General features: G+C 43.2%; 1 protein-coding gene and 1 long non-coding RNA gene across 2 annotated transcripts; both read left to right on the plus strand.

The window, feature by feature from the left end:
* The first annotated feature begins 991 nt into the window (after positions 1-991).
* socs5b (suppressor of cytokine signaling 5b) lies at positions 992-14,646 on the plus strand. The gene is made up of 2 exons (XM_034898388.1): positions 992-1,431; positions 9,271-14,646. Exon 2 carries the CDS (start codon positions 9,290-9,292, stop codon positions 10,973-10,975), a length of 1,686 nt encoding a protein of 561 aa, XP_034754279.1. The 5' UTR covers positions 992-1,431; positions 9,271-9,289; the 3' UTR covers positions 10,976-14,646.
* A 6,087-nt stretch (positions 14,647-20,733) lies between these two features.
* Positions 20,734-21,515, plus strand: LOC117960469. The gene is made up of 2 exons (XR_004660164.1): positions 20,734-21,057; positions 21,165-21,515. It is a non-coding gene; the product is annotated as an uncharacterized LOC117960469 (long non-coding RNA).
* The last annotated feature ends 211 nt before the right edge of the window (positions 21,516-21,726 follow it).

Genomic DNA, 21,726 nt, shown 5'->3' on the forward strand with positions numbered 1-21,726 from the left:
TGGTGGTGATTTCCCCTGAACTCACCCTCTCCTGTAGCTAACTACTACATTACTCACACCACTTCCACCTCCCATTACGCCTCGTGTCATGTGCTCATGAAGGATCCGACTCCAAGCGATGACCTCATGTGTGGCTGTGAGTGACTATGAATTCAATTCAACTGTATTTATAGTGTCATATCCTAATAGAAGATACCTCAGGACATACAGAGTAGGTGTAGACCACACTCATGATGTACAGAGATCCGACAATTCCCCCAAGATCATGCATTGGTGTGATAAATGCTCCTTTGAGACTTTTTAGTTGGTGAAAGATTTATTTCAAGCTGTCAAAGATTCACCGGTTAAATGTAATTTAATTCCTGTAATAAACAACATGATTATACATGTATGAGTTTAAAAAATGCAAGCACTTGTCAAAAGGTCTAGTCTGTGGTGTATAGCACTTGGGGTCTTAAGAGGGTGTCTGTATTACCACCATTTCCACAAATAAATGCATATGTTACATATTTTGCATAGATAAACGACTTTGCTCTGTTATTTAATAAATATTGTAAGGAAGATTTACAGGTATGATGATTGCCAGATTAATCTGCTAAAATGCAACTACTAGGACCCAGGATCTAGGACCTTCCTCGACATTAGGCCTGTGTCTAATGGCTCTCATCATATTGGTTATTATTGTGTAATAGAGGTACATAATACTCACTAACACATTTTTATTGCAATTACTAGGGTAAAAACTACTTGGGGTGGCAGTAGGTCAGTCTGTAGGGAGTTGGGTTGGGAAATGGAGGGTTCCACTCAGAGCCTTGCTCCTGGTTCCCCTACCTGGATGACATCAGCGAGTCAGTGGTCCGGCCTAGCTGGCTGTAACGCCGCCAGCATCACTTCACCACTCCACGTTTCCAAGTAGCTGCCAGTGGAGAGCCCCATCCTCCTCTCTCGTTTATTGGTGATACGAGACGCCCATCACGCTGGAGCCAGCACCGGGGCATTCCCTATCCGCGTGCTCAGTCGGAAGTGGTCGTCGTTTCCCTTTCCTCCATTGGACTCAGCCGCTGTCAGTCCTGTTCCCAGACTTCCCCTCACGCTTAACCGTCCTCCTCTCCGGCTCTCTGTCTGCTGAGACTGCCGTCATATTGGTTGCAAGAGCAGCAGCGACCACGGCAGAAAAGAAGACCCCCACCATGGTGAAGAACGGGTTCTCACGGCGCCTGGAGAATTATTTAGCTTTTAAATCATTTTGATTAGTATTCAGCGAATTATAAAAACAAAAAAAATCGGGATGATACCATCAAGTATCCGCGTACCTTTAGTGCTTTCATCCGACACTGTGGTCCGCAACGGGGATGTATGCCTGACTTCTCTTAATAGCCATTTTCTGCAGACAAAGAGAGCTGTTGAATAGAGCTTTCAAAAGGCACGAGGGTAAGATATAAATTCGAGAAACAAACCTCTTCTTTTAAAACATGTCACATTTGTCTACTCGGCATATTCACGCAACACAGCGCCACTTGATTTATTTGTCTTTTTGTGTGTGTGTGTGTGTCGCTTTTTCACAAGCTAAAACGCTAACTCTGCTAGCTGGCTGGTTAGCCAAAGCTAAGTTAAAGCTAGAATCGCCCATTCTAGGAAATGCTAACAGTTAGCGTTTTTGACAGCTCGCAAGCCTGAACCGCAAGTTAGCGAAGCTTTGTGCATTAAGCGTTAAGATAGCTTATATTTGTTTTGAAAAGTTTTTTCTGAAACACATTACACATTTGACGTAAGTCACCAAAGCCAACTTGGCAAATATGAGCTATGGCTATGATATCTTAGCGGCTGTAGCTAGCTGTATTTAGCGGCGTATTGTGACTGGCTGTGGATGGTTAACAGTTAACGTGTTAGCAAGTCCGCTGACTTGGCTCGGACCAGGGAAAAGTGGGGCCTCCAGAAGCGTAAAGGCCTTCCAACCATTTCTATATACCAGCTAATATAACGGTATAGCTCGATAGTTCTATGTTTTCTCTTTACATTAGCAAAGTTAGTGTTGAAAAGTAGCTATAATGTGTCAAACAACCGTTAGTAAATGCTAATATAATACTGCCCACGTCAATCTGAATTCAAACAAGGACAGTTTGGGTATTGTAGGGATGGATTAGCTATGTAGTACCATTAACTCTAAAGAGTGTCTTAAAATACAATTTAAGGTGAATTCTTCCAGTTAGTTTTACTTGACTAATGTGGGTTCGCTGCTTAGTTTTCTGTCTGACTAGAATGCAGTTTGATTAAGTGAAGTAAGTAAAATCAGTATTGTATCGTATTAATTACTGAGCACAACATACTAACAAAGGGCACAATATATATAATTATACAAACAATATTGCATTATGTAATGCACTGCTAAACAACAATGCAATTGCAGAAGAATCCTTTTCTGTGGCTATTCTGCCTATATTTTAAAAGGTTAGTTCTTTTGTGTGCGAAAAATGTATTCTGTGGAGGAAAAAAAACTGGATAGTTTCCCCTAACATATTTAAAGTTTAAATATTTGCTGAGATTTGTGTGATAGGAAGGATAGAGAAAGAAAGTGTAATTTACAGACCCTGTGTGGCTTTCTGCCATCTCGGATATCTTTCAGAATACAACACGCTGCAAATATCCCATTAACTGGTCTGGTCTGGGCAGAGAAGAGAAGGAGTCCTCCCAAAATCCTGTCTTCTCTACAGCCCTCTCTAAGATCAGTATGATCCCAGGAGAATGGGTGTGTTGGGTTGCCGGAGAGCAGAAGTAGCCTAGTTCTGTTTCAGGGTGGTTTTAAGTGGTTGTGGACCGGATCGGACTATTGGTGTGGCCATGTTATCTATGGCAACAGTCGTAGAAAATTATATCGGATGATTCCAGTTTAAAATAATCAATCTCGTATTAGCGGAGCAGAGTACATTCTAGGTGGAAATCTGCAATATGAGATTCCATAGCGTTGCATGTCCTGCTGCAGACATAAAAATGAATTTATTAATGTTGCACAAATGATTGGTGCAAATCGGATTACTAATACTACTGTTGTCTTTTTTTAAATAGCTCTGAGAGTTTCTTTAATATCTAATAAGAAGGGCACGTAACCAAACTGACAAGGACACGGATTAGGATTAGCTAGCTAACGCACTGGTAGTTTTTGGTTCTCAGTGGTCATTACCTCACATTTGTAGTAATTCACACACCTAATTTCATGGTACAACTCATAGCATTTTGTCTCTTTGCTTGTCAGTTTAATCCTCTTCTATATTACAGTGATTCCATAATGTGACACTTAAAAATCAATGAAATACATGTTTATTTTTTCTAATGTGTGTGTGTGTGTTTAGTGTGATCCAGCACGTGGTGGATAAGGTTCTGTTAGCTAGCATGTTTGTTTTTTTCCTTCGTTATTGCCTATACGTAATGGGTTTATTGTTACATTGTCACAAAGAGTAAAGTTATAGGTGTATTTTTTATTTTTTTAAATATTACTTGGGCACAATGATCAAAATTTTAGAGACACTGGCTCCTTATTCAGCTGTGTCTTAGTCACTTTTCATTGTATGTTTGAGGCAATGGGTGATTAGGCAAGTGCTGGGCAAATAATTGAACATGTATCAACCTCAAAATTCAGAAGTCGTTATCAACGTGTTTTTTTTTTTAACACGACAGTGATTTTGATCATGTGACATGAATATATTTCGGGTTGATAGTCCTTCTTTCTCCTTTAAAAACATTCTACCGCGTGTGCAGGGTCCAAAATTAACAACAGCCATTTGCCAAATGCTGGGCCGGCCGAAACGCACGCACACACACACACACACACACACACACACACACGCACACACGCCAGATGCTACTTTCTGTTTACCGATAGCTAGCATTTAACTCTAATTAGTTAGCTAGTAGGTGGCTATTTTTGGCAGCCAGCCTTCCAAAAGAAAGCGGAATGAAATCAAATGTTAACCAACCCATCATTAACACGATCATTAACCGGACAAGCGGGAAACGGAGTGTCAGTTCACACGTCTGGGAGGCTCTAACACATTTTCCACACTCCGTGTCTGCGGCCAGCTGTAGTCTTGTACTGGTATTGATGTTTTTGGCCATTGTCGGACACATGCAGCCACTTTTCTGAAACCGCTTACGGGACTGACACAAGTCCACAGAGGCCCGCGGCGTGTATGTCGGAGTCTTTCTCCAGCGCTGCCACCTGCAGGTTGTCAGCTTGGGTCTGCCTGGTATGCTCTCGGACGGCTGAGTTAACTTGCCAGTCGTCATCAACATAGTTTCATGTGTCACGTAGCTCTCCACGAGCAGGAAAAGGAGCTTAAAACGCAACTTGCTGGTTCAGAGGTAGGACTAACAAGTTAATTAGCAATTATGAAATTTAAATTTTGAGTCATGCAAAAGTTTGTATCATTATTTCAAAGTTTATACAAAAAAATAAAACGCAGTGTATGTCGTCAAATTTACAAAATAATGTAATTATTGTTAATTTATCTAACTGAGGTCAAATGTGCAATTAATCGTAATTTGATTTGATTTTAGGACATATTGTGTAGCCCTACATTAGCCTCACAAGTCTGGTTCATTGTGGAGGGAAGACAGCAGGGTGTGAACACACAGTTGTAGTTTATAGCTCATTGTTTGATGTTGTCTGTACAGTTACAGAATCCAGACAAATGGTGGCAGATTTAGGTTGCGGCTGGTAAGACGTGCGCCACCAAAAACCTTGATATAGGAGAATCAGTTGTTTCTTTTTTGAATTATTTTGCTGGACAAATGATTTAAGTACATTTTTAACACCTTTGATTGCCTGTTTAGGTTTGGCAGCTTGAACCCAACGGATTTAATGTGAAATTGTCAAGACTACTGTATTTGTATGCCATTGAGCCACTCTATTGAAATCACACTTGTAGTAACACGTGTGGTCATTTGCCACACGGCACATCTCCGTGCATAAAAAGCAGTGCATCGGTACTGCATTACCACTGTGATTACAAACAGCAAAAATTGCATGATTTAAGTCAACAAAAAGGTGTGCCGTGTGCACTGCAGTTTCCACGTTGTAACACTCTTCACTTTACTGACCGCATTAACAGATGAAGCCACCGTGTCTTCAGAAGCTTGGCGTTTACTCACTTTATTTCGTCTTTGCTGTCTCTTAGTCGTCTCGCTTTTCCCACACGCTGTCCTCGCCTCACCGCGGACGGCACTCACTCCCCTGCCGTTCAGGCTCTCACTAATGCCTGAATTATGGTTTTGTGTTAAATATGCCCTCTGAATTACTCTACCCCATCACTGTATTAAGCGTGCCCATGGTAACAGCGTAAACAAAAGATGGATAGTGACCAGTCTGTTTAGCGCGTGTGTCATGTGTGTTCACGTGAGGGACAGAAGTGTAGAACCACAGATGTACAATATGTTTTGTAACTTAATCACTAGTGATTATGATAGTATTGTTATAGAACACCCGTCTTGAATGTCATTGTTTATAAGGGCATACAAAATGTTTTATTTGATAAGAATTTTAATTTATTTCTCTAAAGTATTAAGTTATTTAAACTTTTGTTCATATATTTCTTCTTTTTGCTTGTTTAACTTTTGTATGTTAAAGAAAAACTAGGAATGGTTAAGCATGGGGCTGAACTAAGGATTTATTTCATTATCAGTTGATTTAATTGGTTGATTCACAAATGATCAGAAAACAATGAAAAATCTGCCAACATCCTACAGATTAACATTGTGATTAATAGTATTATTAATTCCCTTCTTATTGCCTGATTGATTAATTGACTAGTTGTTGCAGCTCTAGTGAAGTTACAACTTGAATAAGATTACCTTATTCAAGTTAAGTTGGCGCCACATTATTCATGCATCGCTAACTTTTGAGTTGTCTTCCTGTGAAAAAGGCTTTTAATCAATGTTTTTTTTAGGTTTTTCTTACAGTTTGTCCCTCTTTTTTTTCTCCATGTTTGCCTTTTTTTTTTTTTTTTTACATTTTCAACACTACACAACAATAACTTATTAACTTTAGCTTTACAGTTATTTTTGGAATGTATGGTCAAACACATACATTCCAAAAATGAGTTAGAAAAGCATAAATTATGAATTATTTAGACCTTAAAGGAGTGGATGTTGATGGATAATCAGACTGGAATATGTCAACTTTTACTCAATACTATTTCAAAACCACTGGCATGCTATAAAATTGAAAAAGACCCCCCCCAAAATTAATGAAAGTAGAGATTTGTACTTGCCAAAGAGCGTTTTGTGGGATCAGTCGTGTTTTGTGGGTAGTTAAAAAGAACATCGATATATGAAAACAGGTCAATTTGACCCTGGGACAACTTGAGGGTTAAGGCAGCTGAAGTTGCATACAGTATGGACACTTGCCATAATGTTTGGGACTGTGATCAGAGCCTGCGCTGTGGGCTCAGTGCCAGTTGCTCTCCATACAGTAATAAATGTCACTTTAATGACGTGTTGCCGGTTTGAGTTCACCCAAACTGCTGTCAGCTCCTCTTACCTGCAGCACTTTATCTAACCTGTTCATGATGACGGCTGATTTTACTGTTGCTCATTGCAGGTTGGTCGATGTCCCCTAAATTGGCAGCTGTTTACAGTAAAACATCGCAATAAAGTACGATGATATTGTTTCAGGGGCGCGACGTAAGCCCTTTTTTATTATTATTACTATAAATGCAGATATCGATAAATGGGGAATGCCCAATTTCAGCCCGCCGATATATCACTCTGAATGTTTGCTGCTTCAACCCAAATGAGTATTGAACAGTATTTTTCGCAACTGAAAAGGCCCGTGTTAAGGATGAGGACCAGCCTGAACCGGAGGGATCAGCCTGAAACAGAGCTTAACAGCCTGACCAGTGTAATTAATTATATTTTTAATTTCATTACAAAATGTTCAGGCTTAGACCAGTGCTGCTCAAGCAGAACGACAGGGTCAAGAAAGGGACAGGGAGAGAAAGAGAGAGATTTGTTAGGTATTGATGAAAGTAGGAAAAGACAGCATCCATTAATTAGGTAGTACAGCACATTAGCTAAATTGTGAGTTTGTGTCACTGAGTTTTTACAGGTCAATACTGCTTGGAAGTGATAAGAAACGCAAATCAAAAAGGGCTAAAAATAAGTCCGAAAAATGGAATTTGAAAAAACAATATGGATTTCGGAGGGCTTTAGTTGAGGCATTTTCCCTCCCTTGACCCAGATAAGCCATTGTCCTCCGATTCCAACCGAAATGCAGGGATGTAGTCTCCAGAAAGTCTGGCTATCAATTGTATTACTACAGGATGTAGTACACCATCTTTGCATGATGTGGGACATTTGCGTCGGCACTACCACTGCGCATTGAGTGTGTCTGTTATCCATAAAATGACCTAAAACTTGATCGCAATTCCTTATTTAGTTGTTTATCGCATGCCTACTGACACTGCTTTAATTTCACTGCTGGAGAAAACAAAAACAACTTTATATGTTGTAATCAAGTCTAGTGTAATATACTTTAAGTTGCTGCTTACAGATGGTACCATGGGAACTATAGGGAAATTCTTAAAGGAACACGTCACAATTTGTCGAAAAAGGGCTTATCACGGTCTCCCCTAGCTGTAGATAGGTGGGCCAACGCATTTTTTTGGTCTCAGTGCACGCAATGTTTTGGTTCTGTGCAACACCGGCAGCACCGCCGGTAGTTAGTTTAACGCATTGAATGGAATCCTATGTTGCCGGTCAAAAAAAAAGAAAAAAAATTACTACTTTTGGCCTACGTATTCACAGCTAGTACAAATACCTATGCAGAGTAAGATTACTGAGACAAAAAAATGCGTTGGCCCACCTATCTAAAGCTAGGAGAGACCATGATAAGCCCTATTTCAACAAACGGTGGCGTGTTCCCTTAACATCTTGAGTTTTGCTGAATGGGCATTTGGTGTTTCAAAGCATTTGAATGCTTTGCTTTGGATGTTGTTTGTGGGAAATCTAGTTTCATCGCTGGAGCTCCATCCCAAGCCAGCGGGGATCGGATCGGGAGCACAATCAGATGCTGTTGCTTTTTGTAGTGGTACTACCTTTCAAGAAAATGAAAGCAAGACGTCCAACAGACCAGACAATGCACAGCCCTTACTCAGGCTTATTGTGCAGATGCACATGGAGCACAGAACAGGAGATACACTAAAGTGACTGAGTTGTTACATTTGGTGATATAGCGCAAACTGAATAAGATACGTTTTCGTTAAAGCCCATTTATTGCCGGCTGTTTTTTGTATGCTATGCATACTGGCTGAAACATTAAATAACTTGACAATCAGAGAGGCATTTTTAGTGAGTCATGACGTCTGACGTCATGAGTGTGTTAGTAATAGCCTTGGAACTACCCTCAATAAATCAACTCAATCAGTGATGTGCTAAAGACCGTTTCCTGTGCGCAGAACTCTCGTCTATCACAGCTGACTGTGCAAAACCACAATCTCTTGTCATGTTCTGACGCTAATAATGAGCTGCTTGTACTAATGGATAAAGTCAATGTTGGATAGTGTTATCAGGGTTAGGGTACAGGTTAGGGTACAAATTTAAAATTCACTTTTAGCAACAAAGAGCTAAAACATGAGTGTGAAGACTTGCAAAGGGTTTGATTTTGTATAATTTGAGTGTTGGCAAGTTATTCAAGTATCTTACTGTTGGCTGCAGTGATTTCAATTTCCTGGAAATGGCAACATTTGTATCCTAATAAACCTCCTATTTGGTGACTTTGCTCACTGTAAAAAAAAATAAAGAATAAAAAAAAAGCCCCGTTGGAACACAATTTGGTGCTACTACTTCCAAATCCCTGTCAAATTCTGGTAGTGATTAATCAACCGCATATGTGATTGTGCATGTACATGTGTCCTATCTGCTGCTGGAACAGGGAAAGTTTTTGGTCAGGTCTAGACTGGCTCTGTAATACAGTACATACCAGCAGATCAGCTGTGAGCAGATCCTGGGTTCATTTATAGCTGTGGCCCTGTGTCTCTGCACGTCTGCCTGGCAACCCCTAACTCTGCTGTTCCAACTACTCAAGCTCACCCACCTCTCAGACACTTTGGCTCTGTTACACTCCTACCATGTCAAATTACTAGATACACAGTAGTCTGGGAAATTTAAATGTAGGACATTCTTCATGTAGCTTGTGCCTCGGTCTTAAAGCTAGGTACCGTCGCCGTTGTGAGATTTTCCACCTGTGACTTATCAAGTTTTGTCTCCTGTTATCTTCAGGTCCCAGGGGCTCCTATTGATGAAGAAAGTGGGCACCATGTGGAGCAACCTAAAGAGCAAATGCAAGACACTGTTTCACAGCAACGGTTCAAGTGAAAGCAGGGTTGAGGCCGATGAGGTCCACTGTGTGGTGGATCTTGGCCAAGGAGGTAGCTCAGGTGAGGCTCAGGCGTCAGGAGCCTCCAGCCCATCACGGAGCCTCCTGCCTGCGCCAATGGCACCAGCAGGACGCCGCCATCACAACTGTGTGTCGGACATCCCTCAGATAGTAGAGATCACAATCGACAAGGACACTGAGGATGTGCGGGGGGGATCAGGGGGTGTTCCGCTGGCTCGTAGAGACTCCTATTCCCGTCATGCTCCATGGGGGGGCAAGAAAAAACACTCGTGTTCCACCAAAACCCAGAGCTCTCTGGAGGCAGATAGGCAGCCTGGGCGCTTACGGGGGAGTGGAAACCGCAGGGACAGGCGTTATGGAGTCAGCTCCCTTCAGGAGATGAGCGACTCTGTATCTGGAGGACGCGGTCTGAATGCTCGGTCTTTGCGCCAGCAGCTAAGTGATACAGTGGGGCTGTGCTTACCCCTGCCTGCTCGCAGACGCTCCCGCTCATCTAAGAATCCCGTCATGTCCAAGCGTAAGATTCACCTGACGGAGCTCATGCTGGAGACCTGCCCCTTCCCCCCAGGCTCAGACCTTGCTCACAAGTGGCACTTGATCAAGCAACACACGGCGCCGGTCAGCCCGCATTCCTCCACTGCCCTGCTGGATGCCTTTGACCCGGCCCACCCCTCTCCTGAGGATGAGGAGGAACGTCTGCGCGAGCGCCGCAGACTTAGCATCGAGGAAGGTGTGGACCCACCACCTAATGCACAGATCCACACCCTGGAGGCCTCAGTGCCGGGCTCCTCTCTCTACAAACTGGGACCAAAGATGGCTCCTGGCATGGGAGAGGCCTCTGGGGAAGGCCGGGCCTCAGGGGCTGGCAGCTCTGCGGGTGCTGGGTCATCGGGGGCCTGTGGGCAGGTGTTGGGGGCTGTAGCATCATCCCAGGACTGTGACTCTGAGGAGGATTCCACCACCCTCTGTCTGCAGGCCAGGAGGCCCAAGCAGAGGCACGCCTCGGGGGATGGTCACCTGAGCCGGCAGCAACCTGGGCCCTGGAAGGTTCACACTCAGATAGACTATATCCACTGCCTGGTGCCGGACCTATTGCAGATCACCGCTCTGCCCTGCTACTGGGGCGTCATGGACCGCTACCAGGCTGAGGCGCTGCTGGATGGGCGGCCGGAGGGCACCTTCCTGCTGCGTGACTCAGCCCAGGAGGACTACCTCTTCTCCGTTAGCTTCCGCCGTTACAACCGCTCACTGCACGCTCGCATCGAGCAGTGGAACCACAACTTCAGCTTTGACGCGCACGACCCTTGTGTTTTCCACTCTTCCACCGTCACAGGACTGCTGGAACACTACAAGGACCCCAGCGCCTGCATGTTTTTCGAACCGCTGCTTACTGCGCCTCTCCATCGGACCTTTCCCTTTGGCCTGCAGCACCTGGCACGAGCTGCCATCTGCCGCTGGACCACTTACGATGGTATAGGCTCTCTGCCGCTGCCCCCTGCCCTGCAGGACTTCCTCAAGGAGTATCACTATAAACAGAAAGTACGAGTTCGCTGGCTGGAGAGGGAACCACCACTCAAGGTTAAATAGGGTGGGCTTCTCCATTGCCTGTATACACACTGCAGAACTTAATAAATTCCTCATTAGCCATTTAGAGGCAATAGTGACATGGCCCTCTTTCTGGTGGGGGATGGAATTCAAATGTAACAAGCTATACAAGATTCATTCTAATCTTTGTTTTAGTTATTACTTACATCACAGGAAAAAAAACATGTTTATATTCAGTATAACGCTGTCTGGCAAGCACATGTTTTTGTGTTGAACAGGTTGTTTTGATGGGAAGGGAAGGCACAAATATCAGCGCTTTGTGTCTTTTCTCTCCTGCTTTGTGCTAAATGTCTGCCTGATCCCACAACATCACCCTGCCTGTAGACCTGCCTGCATGCCTCCTCTATTCATCCCAAATTGCTAGTTAGGCCCACATGGCTACATTGTACAATTCACTTTGTGCTTTCTCGATTACTGGACTTATTATTAGTTTTTTTCCTGAGCTTGTCAAAGCACCTAATGGAGCACCTTGCAAAAGGTGTGTGTGATCTGGAGATGCTATTGTTATATTGCAGTCAGAGCTTGCCCATGGATAGAGCTACATATGGCACATTCTTTGCTATCTCTTTGCACGCATGGGCATCAGCTAAACCAGGGACAGATTCTCAGAGGGTCCAGAGAGTTCCGGATAGCACATCAGGGAAATGAAGTGCTTTCTAAGGACTGTAGATTAGTCCTTTAAAAGAACAGTAGTTTCTCCTTAAGCAGTAATGGTGAATGATGAATCTATCTACTGTGTCCTATTTAGTGAGCAAGCTGAACTTTAGCTTTATTCCCATAGTGCGGCATTGCTTTCAAAACCGAATATTTTCTTACAATCTGTCCCTCCTATCTATCTTTTCGCAGCAGTCTGTCCTTTAGTGGTCTTCACTGGCCACAGACACTTATGCACACAGTTCATTTCATCCCGTATGAAATTTTTCTCCTAGGGTAACATTTGATCAGTCTGGTGTTTTTATGGAATTGTGTTATGGCTTCATAGCACTTAGTTTTACACCTGTGTCCTTCATTTAGTTTCTTTTGGTGGCATCTGGAATACAGAAGGCTTTTACCCAGTGAATCCTATTTAGCAATTTATCTTCACTGGACACTTGCAACTAAGTCATTTCAGAGGAATTGAGGGTATATGTGACGAGCTTTTAGGTGAAGACAGAAGATGAAAATCCCAAACGTCCGCGTCCCTTTTAAACGGGACTGTGAACAGATCCACTCCACATATAGTCAAAGATCAGAAATGGTGAGCACAGCTAATCTCTCAACAAGAACCACGTTAAAACGTGTTGAGCTGCTTTCATGTAGACCCCTGTGTCACCAACCAGAAATAAGTGATAATAGCCTTTTCTTGGAGGTGATGTCCATCACTTTACATCTCTTATAACGATAAGGTCTCAACTCCAACAAATTCCCTCGTTGCCCAGTGGCTTTGGTAGTCCCAGTTGTGGCACTGAGTGCAGGCAGCACTCAACCCTCGAGAGGTTGGCATATCTTTGAGCCTTTCTTTTATGTAATTTGAATGATTTGAATGATTGTGTTCCCTATGACAAAAGCACTGCTGGCTAGCCAGTCATTACTTTATATTCTCATTGTGAAGAGAAAATAAGTATAACCGATGTGCCTTTTTAGAGAACCATTTATTTTTATTTTCCATAATCGATTGTTTTGTAGTCCAAATTGGGAACAGAAGGTGCTTCAACACAGTCCAGTCAGATGCCATCAAATGAGACTGAAGAGAATTATAATGAAATGGGACATGAGCTGTGAGCTCACATACTTGTGGTGCACGCTCAAGTTTAAAACAAATTCAATTTCAGTGGTGCTATGTTGGTTAAGCTATGACAGGTTATTGAAACGATACATTGTACATTAGTTAAATTACATCTCTAACTAATGCATGCGTTAGTCTCTCGCCACATTAAGGCCTGTATGGGGGTATGAGATTGTTAGCAGGTCCAATGCAAGCCCCACTGTAGCATATTTCATGATAACGATGTCCAGCCAAGTGCAGGTTGTACTCTGCAACTTAACAGATTCTAAAGGGAGGGCATGAAAGTTTACTCTTTTTGATCCAACCTCTGACATCGTCCAAGTTAGCCATAAGCAATTAAATAAATTCACCAGCAACAGCGGTTGCTCTAACTCGTCGTAGTAATAACATTATGAATACACATGAGAGGGTTAGAGAAATGCAGGCAGAGTGGTTCCTTTTACGGCAATTTTTTAACAAATCTAAACTGGAAAGTGTGCTGATGAAAACCCAGCAGGTAATGTGTAAAACTCAAATATTACAGCAGGAAAACACATAAGATCATGATCACTGGAAAGCTTAAATATAAGCTTATGTTCTCAAACTAGTTCATGTATTAGTTTGTGCGTATATCAACCCGCACATATGTTAAAGGTTATTGGGAGTTTTCATCAGTGAGGATGAATCATGAACAAATGTCAAGTGTTTTTCTTTACCCATGAATATCTGAGCCTGTGACCAAAGCGCTTGCACACAGCTATGTGTAATAAGTAGTAGGCTAAAGCTTAAAAATGTGTTCAATGGCGTTAGAATAACGCCGACTTATATTTCAGAATTACAAACTGTTGAAAGTTAGTTCTGCTCTTCTTTGTTAATTAATTTTATAGGGGAAAGAACCTGGCCCTGTGAAGCTACACACCTACACCCTGAAATTTAACAGTGAAAACCTTCTCTCTGCAAAACCCTTCTCATTTTTTTCACTCGTTTATCAGGCAGGAAACATTTGATCAGAATGTAACAAACAATTCGAAAACAGTCCCAAATGTTTTCCACTGCCCTGCACTTTGTTCTCAGAAAGCTTGAATAGCGCATGTTAATCCCTTGTATGTGTTAGGAGTGGCGGGAGCGAGTTTTGACATTTTGAGTTGCTTTTATGTGCACTTTCATAATTCAGGATTTTGAGCACCCACACTGTCAAAGAAATATGTATTTTTTAAAAACCCACACGCAGCATATCATCATGCTTACTGTGCCCTACCGATCATGCTACTGCATAGCAATAGCATACAACGCCTCATAGTGCCCCACCCCACTTGCAGGCACTAATCACAGGCTAATTTTACCATTTTTGGGATATAAATTGACTGGGTACTAAAAGGGCCACTCTGTGTTGCCTCACGCTGCTGCTTGGCTGAAGGAGGCCTTTTTTATTATTATTCTATCCATCTGGCCACATCCCTAACCTCCCTGGGCTGATGTGGAGGTGACTGTGGCGCAGAATGAACTAAAGCCCGTTTGTCCTCCCCTCTGCTCTCCACCAAGGCCGAACGTTAACGTTAAGGAGCCGGGAGGAGGCGAGACGGAGCTGGCTCCCGGAGAGCCCAGGCTTCTTGTTGTGGCAACGGCTTCCTCACAGAGAGGGTGACGGATTCGTTGAAGTAAAATAGCACTTTAATTGTGTACTTGTGTTCCACAGTGCAGTCCGCAAGTATTAGGACAGTGTTTTCTTTTAGCTGTGTTGGCTCTTTACTCCAGCATATTGGATTTGAAAGGACAGTTGGCTTTAGTAACAACTTAAGGCTTTTATTTGCGTCCGTATTGGGTGAACATGGTAGGAATGTACTGCTTTTGTACAAATTCGCCCACTTTTAGAAACCTGAACTTAAGTCACGACATTTTACTATTTGGTTGAACATCTGCCACGATCAGTCACTGCTGACTTCTATATTAAACACGCGTGGAGACTTTGTCTCTGATGTTCTGCGAGGCCTGTAACTACAGTCCTCTTCTTGCTTGTTTTGATCATTTTTGAAGCAAGTAAAACCCTCAGTCATACTGAGGTCACATGACTTGGAACATTCTTTATTGGTTGTGTCGTCGGAAGCGTCATCGTTTGCCTGCTTGGACTAATTGGTGAATTGCATATTGACACAAAAAGAGCTATGATTCCCACTAAATACCAGATACAAATATCTGAACACACAACAAAAGCTAAGAGTTGGCACTTTAACCTTTTTTTTTTTATTTATATCGTTATAGTTTCATTACCAATATGCTGCACTACAGAGCCAAAACAGAAAATTCCCTACTGTCCATATATTTCTGGACAGCCCTGTTTTTTTAGCTGTGTTTTAGCTTAAAATGGCGCGACTTGTGTGAGTGTTGAGACAAAGCCAGTGGTCCTGAAATATTTCACGTAGGTTCAGGCGCTGCGAGCTGCGTCGCTGGAGGTGTATTCTCCACCACGCCGCACACCCGGTGCACGTGCGCTGTGCGGGAGCATGTTAGTGGATGGACGGAGCCGCTCGGAGGGTTCCAGCGGAGGCGATGCAGAGTTGACCGTGAGGGGTGATGGCGGCGACTCCTATGACCGATGCCTCTCTGCCCCTGTCCCGCCCCCCCTTTTTCTCAGGCAGGCCCATTGCGAGGAGAGTCCCAGGACCCTCTCAACCCAGTTTTCCCCATGGGAAATATCGGACATAAACCGTAGCACATGTTTGCCATATAACCCGTAGATTTGAGGAGGGGGAAAAAAACATTTTATGTATGATGAATGATAGTTATGTAATAGGAGCCGGATATATAAAAAAGACGTTTTCTTCTTCGGTGGTGCATTAACTGTCTGGAACACATACATTTGCACACACTTACTATAATACTTCTAATGACACCTGCACTACCCCCAGGTATTGACACACATCCGCACCCTCCTACCACCCCACCCTAAGCCATGGATGTGTAAACATGGACCACATTTAGCCAGCACCACCTACCCCCAATTTCTCCCCCCCCCCCTCCCCAAAAAACAAGGGAGAGCAAAGATCTGTGTGTATTTGTGTATTCTGTTCTTAAGGAAAACAAAATGCCGTGAGTTATTTTGACCTGACGTTGTCCTCACTATGACACTATTGTAGCTGGCGGGCTGGTTATGTCCCTAGCTGTCCCACTAAACTACATCAGCACCATGAGGATGGAGTCCTACCCCATACACCACCTCGGTACGACTCATGGTTTCAGCTCTTAAGAGGACACACCAAACAAAAAATACTATTTAAAAACATTTCTTTCCATGCTCCCATATATATATATTTTAGAAAGCTGGGTTAAGTGCTATATGCAAACAGAAAAATATGTATGAAAGAATTATTTTTCATTATTACTTCTCCCTAATATGCAATGGAGTGTAGCGTAACAATGGTTGCCATCCTCTGTCACTTTAATGCTGTATGTGCACATTGGTTGCTGTGTCGATGTGGGTGCCGAGGCAACAGGACTCGACAATGATGGGAACTAAGGGTTGTCACTGTGCTGCACCGCCGTGTTCCCGGCCTGCCTTATTCGTTCTGACCAATCACACGAGCCCTTTAAGTCCCGGGCTGCAGCCACTGCCACAGGCTGACCAAGATGTCGTCAGACGAACATCGCAGTTCCATTTTTCTTCTGCTTTTCTTCGCTTTTTCTTTTTTCTTTTCTTTTTGCTGTCAGGTAGGATTTGGAGCGTGTAAATGGCATAATCATGTTCACATTTCACTGTCTGTTCTGTGTATCTACTTCACCATTCAAAGAGAACAAAAAGTTGTTTTCCAGTATAACCTGTTCATTTATAAGAGCCGTATGATGCGACACTTGTAGCTGTCACTCTTGGTGCTTGGCTTATGCTTCATTGTCTTAATATTCCAAATAAAAACTGTTAAGTGTAATCCACACTGGCCCATGATATAATATTGAGTTTGTTTTTTTTCTTTATCATGTTATCTTTGGGTGTTTTCAATAAGTAATTTAACACACACTCCATATAATCAAAACTACTGTACATATTGTCCCATTTATTTCTTTTTCCAATTTAAACTGCAAAATGAACTAAAAAGTAACGTCAATTTTGTCGTCTGTGAATTGTGACAGTAAGCAAATTCTAACGATGTAGACACTCATCCTGCAGCTAAAATAAAGATATAATTGAATGCAAAACCCTGCTGCAGGCTTGAGGCAGGGCTTGGAAGCGATAAGGCCACTTGACTAAAACAAGCTACCACGTATATAACTTAATGTGCAGTGGTTGGTGATGAAATGTAAATTGGACTGCGGGTCCCACTGGGACACCTAGCTGGAAGAACAGGATCTCTATGTAGATCCCAAAAAGGGCAAAAGGAACACAACAAGTTTCTTTCCGGGCCTATTTGGCAAAGGCACCGTTGCTCCGTTCGGCGCTTGGTTGTGATTGGTTAAAAAAAATGCCAATAAACCAGAGAAGGTTTTTATCCAATCCTAGAATGCTGTATAGACTAGCCGGACCCTCCTCCGCAGCGCTGTGAAGGAAAGTCTGACAAAGCTAATAAGATGCTTACCTAGAAAATGGAGGGATGGTATCCTGCCAGAAAAATGCCACTCACATTAAATGACTTAATAATCAACTGCAAATGGGTAAAAGCACTCAAATGATCTTATATTTAAAACCATTTATTCTCGTTATTTTCGTCTACGAATGGGAGTTTATTTTAGATCCAAATTTGAATTAGTTTGGATTAACCTTGGGTCTTTGCATCAGGATACAGAAAACATGGGAATAAATCCAATGGGTTGGTATGGAATAAACTGCTTTTCATTAAAAAAAACTAGCACCAAAGATCATGAAAAGCTCTTTTGTGCTACGTGTAGCACTTCTAATCTTCTGAGTTCTGTTGTGTAGCCTCACCTATAATGTGCAGCTGCTGGTTCAGCCTTTCTCCCCCATGGACGGATGACCCCTGCCCTCCTCCCAACCGACCGACCGCCCGCTCAGCAGCAGCAGCTATGCCGACAGACACGACCAAGCCGCCTGGAACTTCACCGTTAAGTATTTGTCCATTTGAAATGAAGTATAAATAGCATGTGGGTTATCGGTTTCAAGTTAGCTACCCAAGGCTTATGAATAATTGACGCTCACCCAGGAAGAGGGAGAGGGTGAGGGTAAGCTACCACACAGGGCAGGAAACTTTTCTGTGGGCGCAGAGAGCGGACAAGAAACCAACAAAACTGCAACAAACTCGTAAACTCACTACAGCACACTCGTATCCATGCTCTCAAAACATACCCTCAAGTCTCCCGTTAAACCCTCTGGCACGCCATGATAGAAACCAAGCAATAACTCTCCAGCAATAAGTTGTGGAATCTAGAGTTGGATGTGGGTCACTGAGAAGAGGAGGAGGAGGAGGAGGATGATGAAAGTGCAGATGATGAAGTTCTTGTCAGTTTATCAGCAGGCCAAACCCTCCAGATTTGATCTGTGTGGCCCAGTCGGCTCTGTCTGAGACGCCTCCTTATCGTCCCAGCGTGCCGGCCTCCGATGTACTCGCTGCTCTATCTCCGGTCGGCACATTGAGCTGCAGTAAGCAGTTCAAGATGTCTGTTGCTTCATGCCAAGAATGTTATTTTTGTGTTTTTTTTTGTCATTTGATAATGGGGGTTTACACAAAAATGCAATGTTGTGTTTTTTTTATTTATAAGACACTTATTTAACACACTTAAATAGCCTGGTTCCACGTAAGTGTTCTCACATGCAATGTATTCTCCATGCTTCATGTTTCGTTTGAGTGTGTGGGAAATAGGAACTATTTCATGAATGTGGAATGCGAATAGTTTAACGTTTTTGGACATTCACTTTTGTGCCAAGAGTTAGATGAGAAGATCAATACGGCCCCCATCTTTGTCTGCTAAATAAGATGCCAGCAGCCTTTAGCTTAGCTTAGCACAAATGGAAATGGGGAAACGGCTTGCTTGTTTCTGGTTACAGAGAGCTAAATAACTTCAAGGTTCTGTATCAGAGCATTCAAAATCCCATTGACATTTGTAATATCATTAATAACTAAAATAAATAGCCAGCGACAAAACCTTTCCTGCGTGGTTCACTCCATCCATATGAGGATTTCTTTTTAAATACCAACTAATAGTGTTGTTGAGGTCTTGTTCTTAAAATATGGAAAGTATACGTGAGAAACGGAAACAATGAAGAAGTAAGACAAATGCTGAGGTAAAGAAGCTAGTGGAATGGAGGCATGCCCGGACACTAAGTCATGTGTATCTTTGGATCATCTGTATAAAGAGCTAGAGCCAGTTAGCTTAGCTTAGTGCAAAGACTGGAAACAAGTTGAAACAGCGAGCCTATAGGTCTGTCAGAGATAACAAAATCCAACTACCAGCCATCTCCGGAGCTCACTTATTAACCCATTTTATCTTGTCTACAAACTACACAACTGAAGTGCCATTGGTTAGCTGTTTCCAGTCTTAATGCTGAGCTAGGCTAACCGGCTGCTAGCTAAAGCTTCACGTTTAGCGTACAGATCTGAGAGGGGTAGCGATTATCTCATCTCACGCTCTGCAAGAAGGCAAATAAGCGTTTTTCCCAAAATGCTGAACTATTTCTTTCAGTTGCAACATATTTTGTAATCAGGTCAGTATCATTTTGTCATTTTAGCATACCAGGAATATCTATGAGGCCATCTTTATAGCCCGTTTTTTCTGAAATCATTGGCAGTGCTTGGGGGAAACTTTCCTCCTGTTACATTTTATTGGGCTCATCTGACTCTTGTCTCACTTGTGAACTAGTTCGGCTTTTCATTTCCTTCACTTCTCCTGCTCTGAGCCCCTATTTCTCCCCACACCCACGGTGCTAAGCTGAGAGCTCAACACAGATACACACCACATGGCTCCCTGCACGTTATCCGCACGCAAACTGCAGTTAACGCTGGTAAAAAGAAGAGAACGAGGACGGAGGAAGAGCACAGCGAGAGGGATAGGACAGAGAGCGGGTGAGGGACACTGCTTCTCCAACGTTGGAGTGCCGCCAAGTCTGTGCGTTGACCTCTGTTTAACCCTACGAGGATGCAAATACACAGGCAGGCACGTGCTCACACAAGGCCTACATCCATATTTCATTGCAGAAATATATCTGCCCAACAGTATTTTATACCCACCCCGGAGCTCACCTCCCAGTGGCCGAGAGGGCTTTGGAGGGCCGGGCCTCGAGGCTGCTCCTCTTCCTCTTACTGAGCCAAGAGCAACAGGGCCAATCGCTGGAGAGTCTACGCAGCTACACAGGCTTAAATAAGAAAATCCATTGGTCCATTTTCTACCTTTGTCTTTTTTGCTACTAGTCAAATTTAATGACCAATAACTCTGACTTGGTCTCATGGATCTTTATCGCAGAAGCTTCTGAATAGGCTACAGTGAGCGGTAGCTTCACCTTGGGACCTCACCCCCCACACACCTTCTGGAAAGTTGACTCCCCACCTGTCCCAACATCTGCTAGCCAAATGGAGTCCAGGTTCTGCTTCACAATAGGATTAAAGTCAATCCCTCATTTATAAGTACCCCTGTCCCAACCATGCTTAACCTCCTTCTTCGACACCCCTCCGCTCCAGAGAAGTTGTTGGACCACATGTGAACAGTCAGTGAACGGCATCTGGACTGATCTCTCTTTTTTTTTTTTTTTTGTTCTCTGGCAGAGACACTGGAAAATTTCAGTGGGCATGTCCTTTTAATTCCTCTGCCTTTCCCCCCCTCCTTCACTCTTTCTCCTTCTCTATTACCGTCTCCCTCATGCTCCTATCTCAGTTTCTTTTTATGTACTTTACATACATACATACATACATACCAGCATGCAAACATACTGTACACACATACTGTACATATACACGCACATACATACACACATACATGCATGCACACATACAGTACATGAATACATATATACATACAGACATACACACACACACACATACATACATACTGTGCATACATGCATCCATACATGTGTCAGGGATATTCTGATTTCTGGACCTATCCAGCTCAGATTGGATCATTTTAGTAAGTCCGATCTATCCTCTTCTTTCCCTTTGATTCGTTTTCTCTGCTCTCCATTCTACCACTTTTTGTCTCTCCCATTCTCCTGCATCCTTCTCCTTCTCCTTCAGTGCAGTGTATCACCGGTGCTTGGCTGGCCTCTGCGTAAACCCTGGGCTCGTTCAACAGCCCTGCTTACTCTCACCCTCGGCCTCCCCGTCGCTCAGCGAGCCTCCGGAAAGTTCTCCCTGCGTGGAGCGCTGGCATCAGGAGCCAAATCCATGTATGTGTTTATGGAGTTCTGACAAATTCCTTCCTCCCCGCTCCCTCTCTTGCATTGCAGATTCGACATGCGAGCATTATATATTTAATCCCTCATTCCCCGTGCAGGCAGAGGCAGTGTGGTGGAGGAGCTATGGGGCCTGGAGCTGGAGCTATGGCCTCTGCGGTGGCTGGTGCACCATTATGGAGGCAGCAGGACAGGCAAGTGAAGAGTCCACATAGGCCTTGTGGTGGAGCTATGGGATATGTGGTGGAGCTTTATTATCATATGGCGGGCTACTGCCAGGGTCATTGGCATTGGGGATACTAGTCACTCTGTAATCAATTGAATTATGAATTAAATGCTCCAATCCACTGAGTAGTAGATCTTCAGCGGATATTGGAAGAGAAATAACAGGGTGTGTGCCTGCTTAACTAGACCCAGTGGTACCAAGCCACATTGCAACTGTAGAAAAACATGCCATGACCATGAAGATGCAACATCTTCATGGCCATATTCTGCTGCAAATGATCTTCCTTGACATTTTTTAGAGGTATTAAAGTCGGACACCAGTGACTACTGCTGTTGGACTTCATGCCACTTGTATTTGTATCGATAAACCAATTGTCCTCTGGGATAAAAAGTTAGAAGTGTTGCACTGTTATCCTCATTTGTACGATTTAAGACTAG

Source organism: Etheostoma cragini, chromosome 17 (assembly GCF_013103735.1).
Source record: "Etheostoma cragini isolate CJK2018 chromosome 17, CSU_Ecrag_1.0, whole genome shotgun sequence".
Taxonomy (NCBI): Eukaryota; Metazoa; Chordata; class Actinopteri; order Perciformes; family Percidae; genus Etheostoma; species Etheostoma cragini.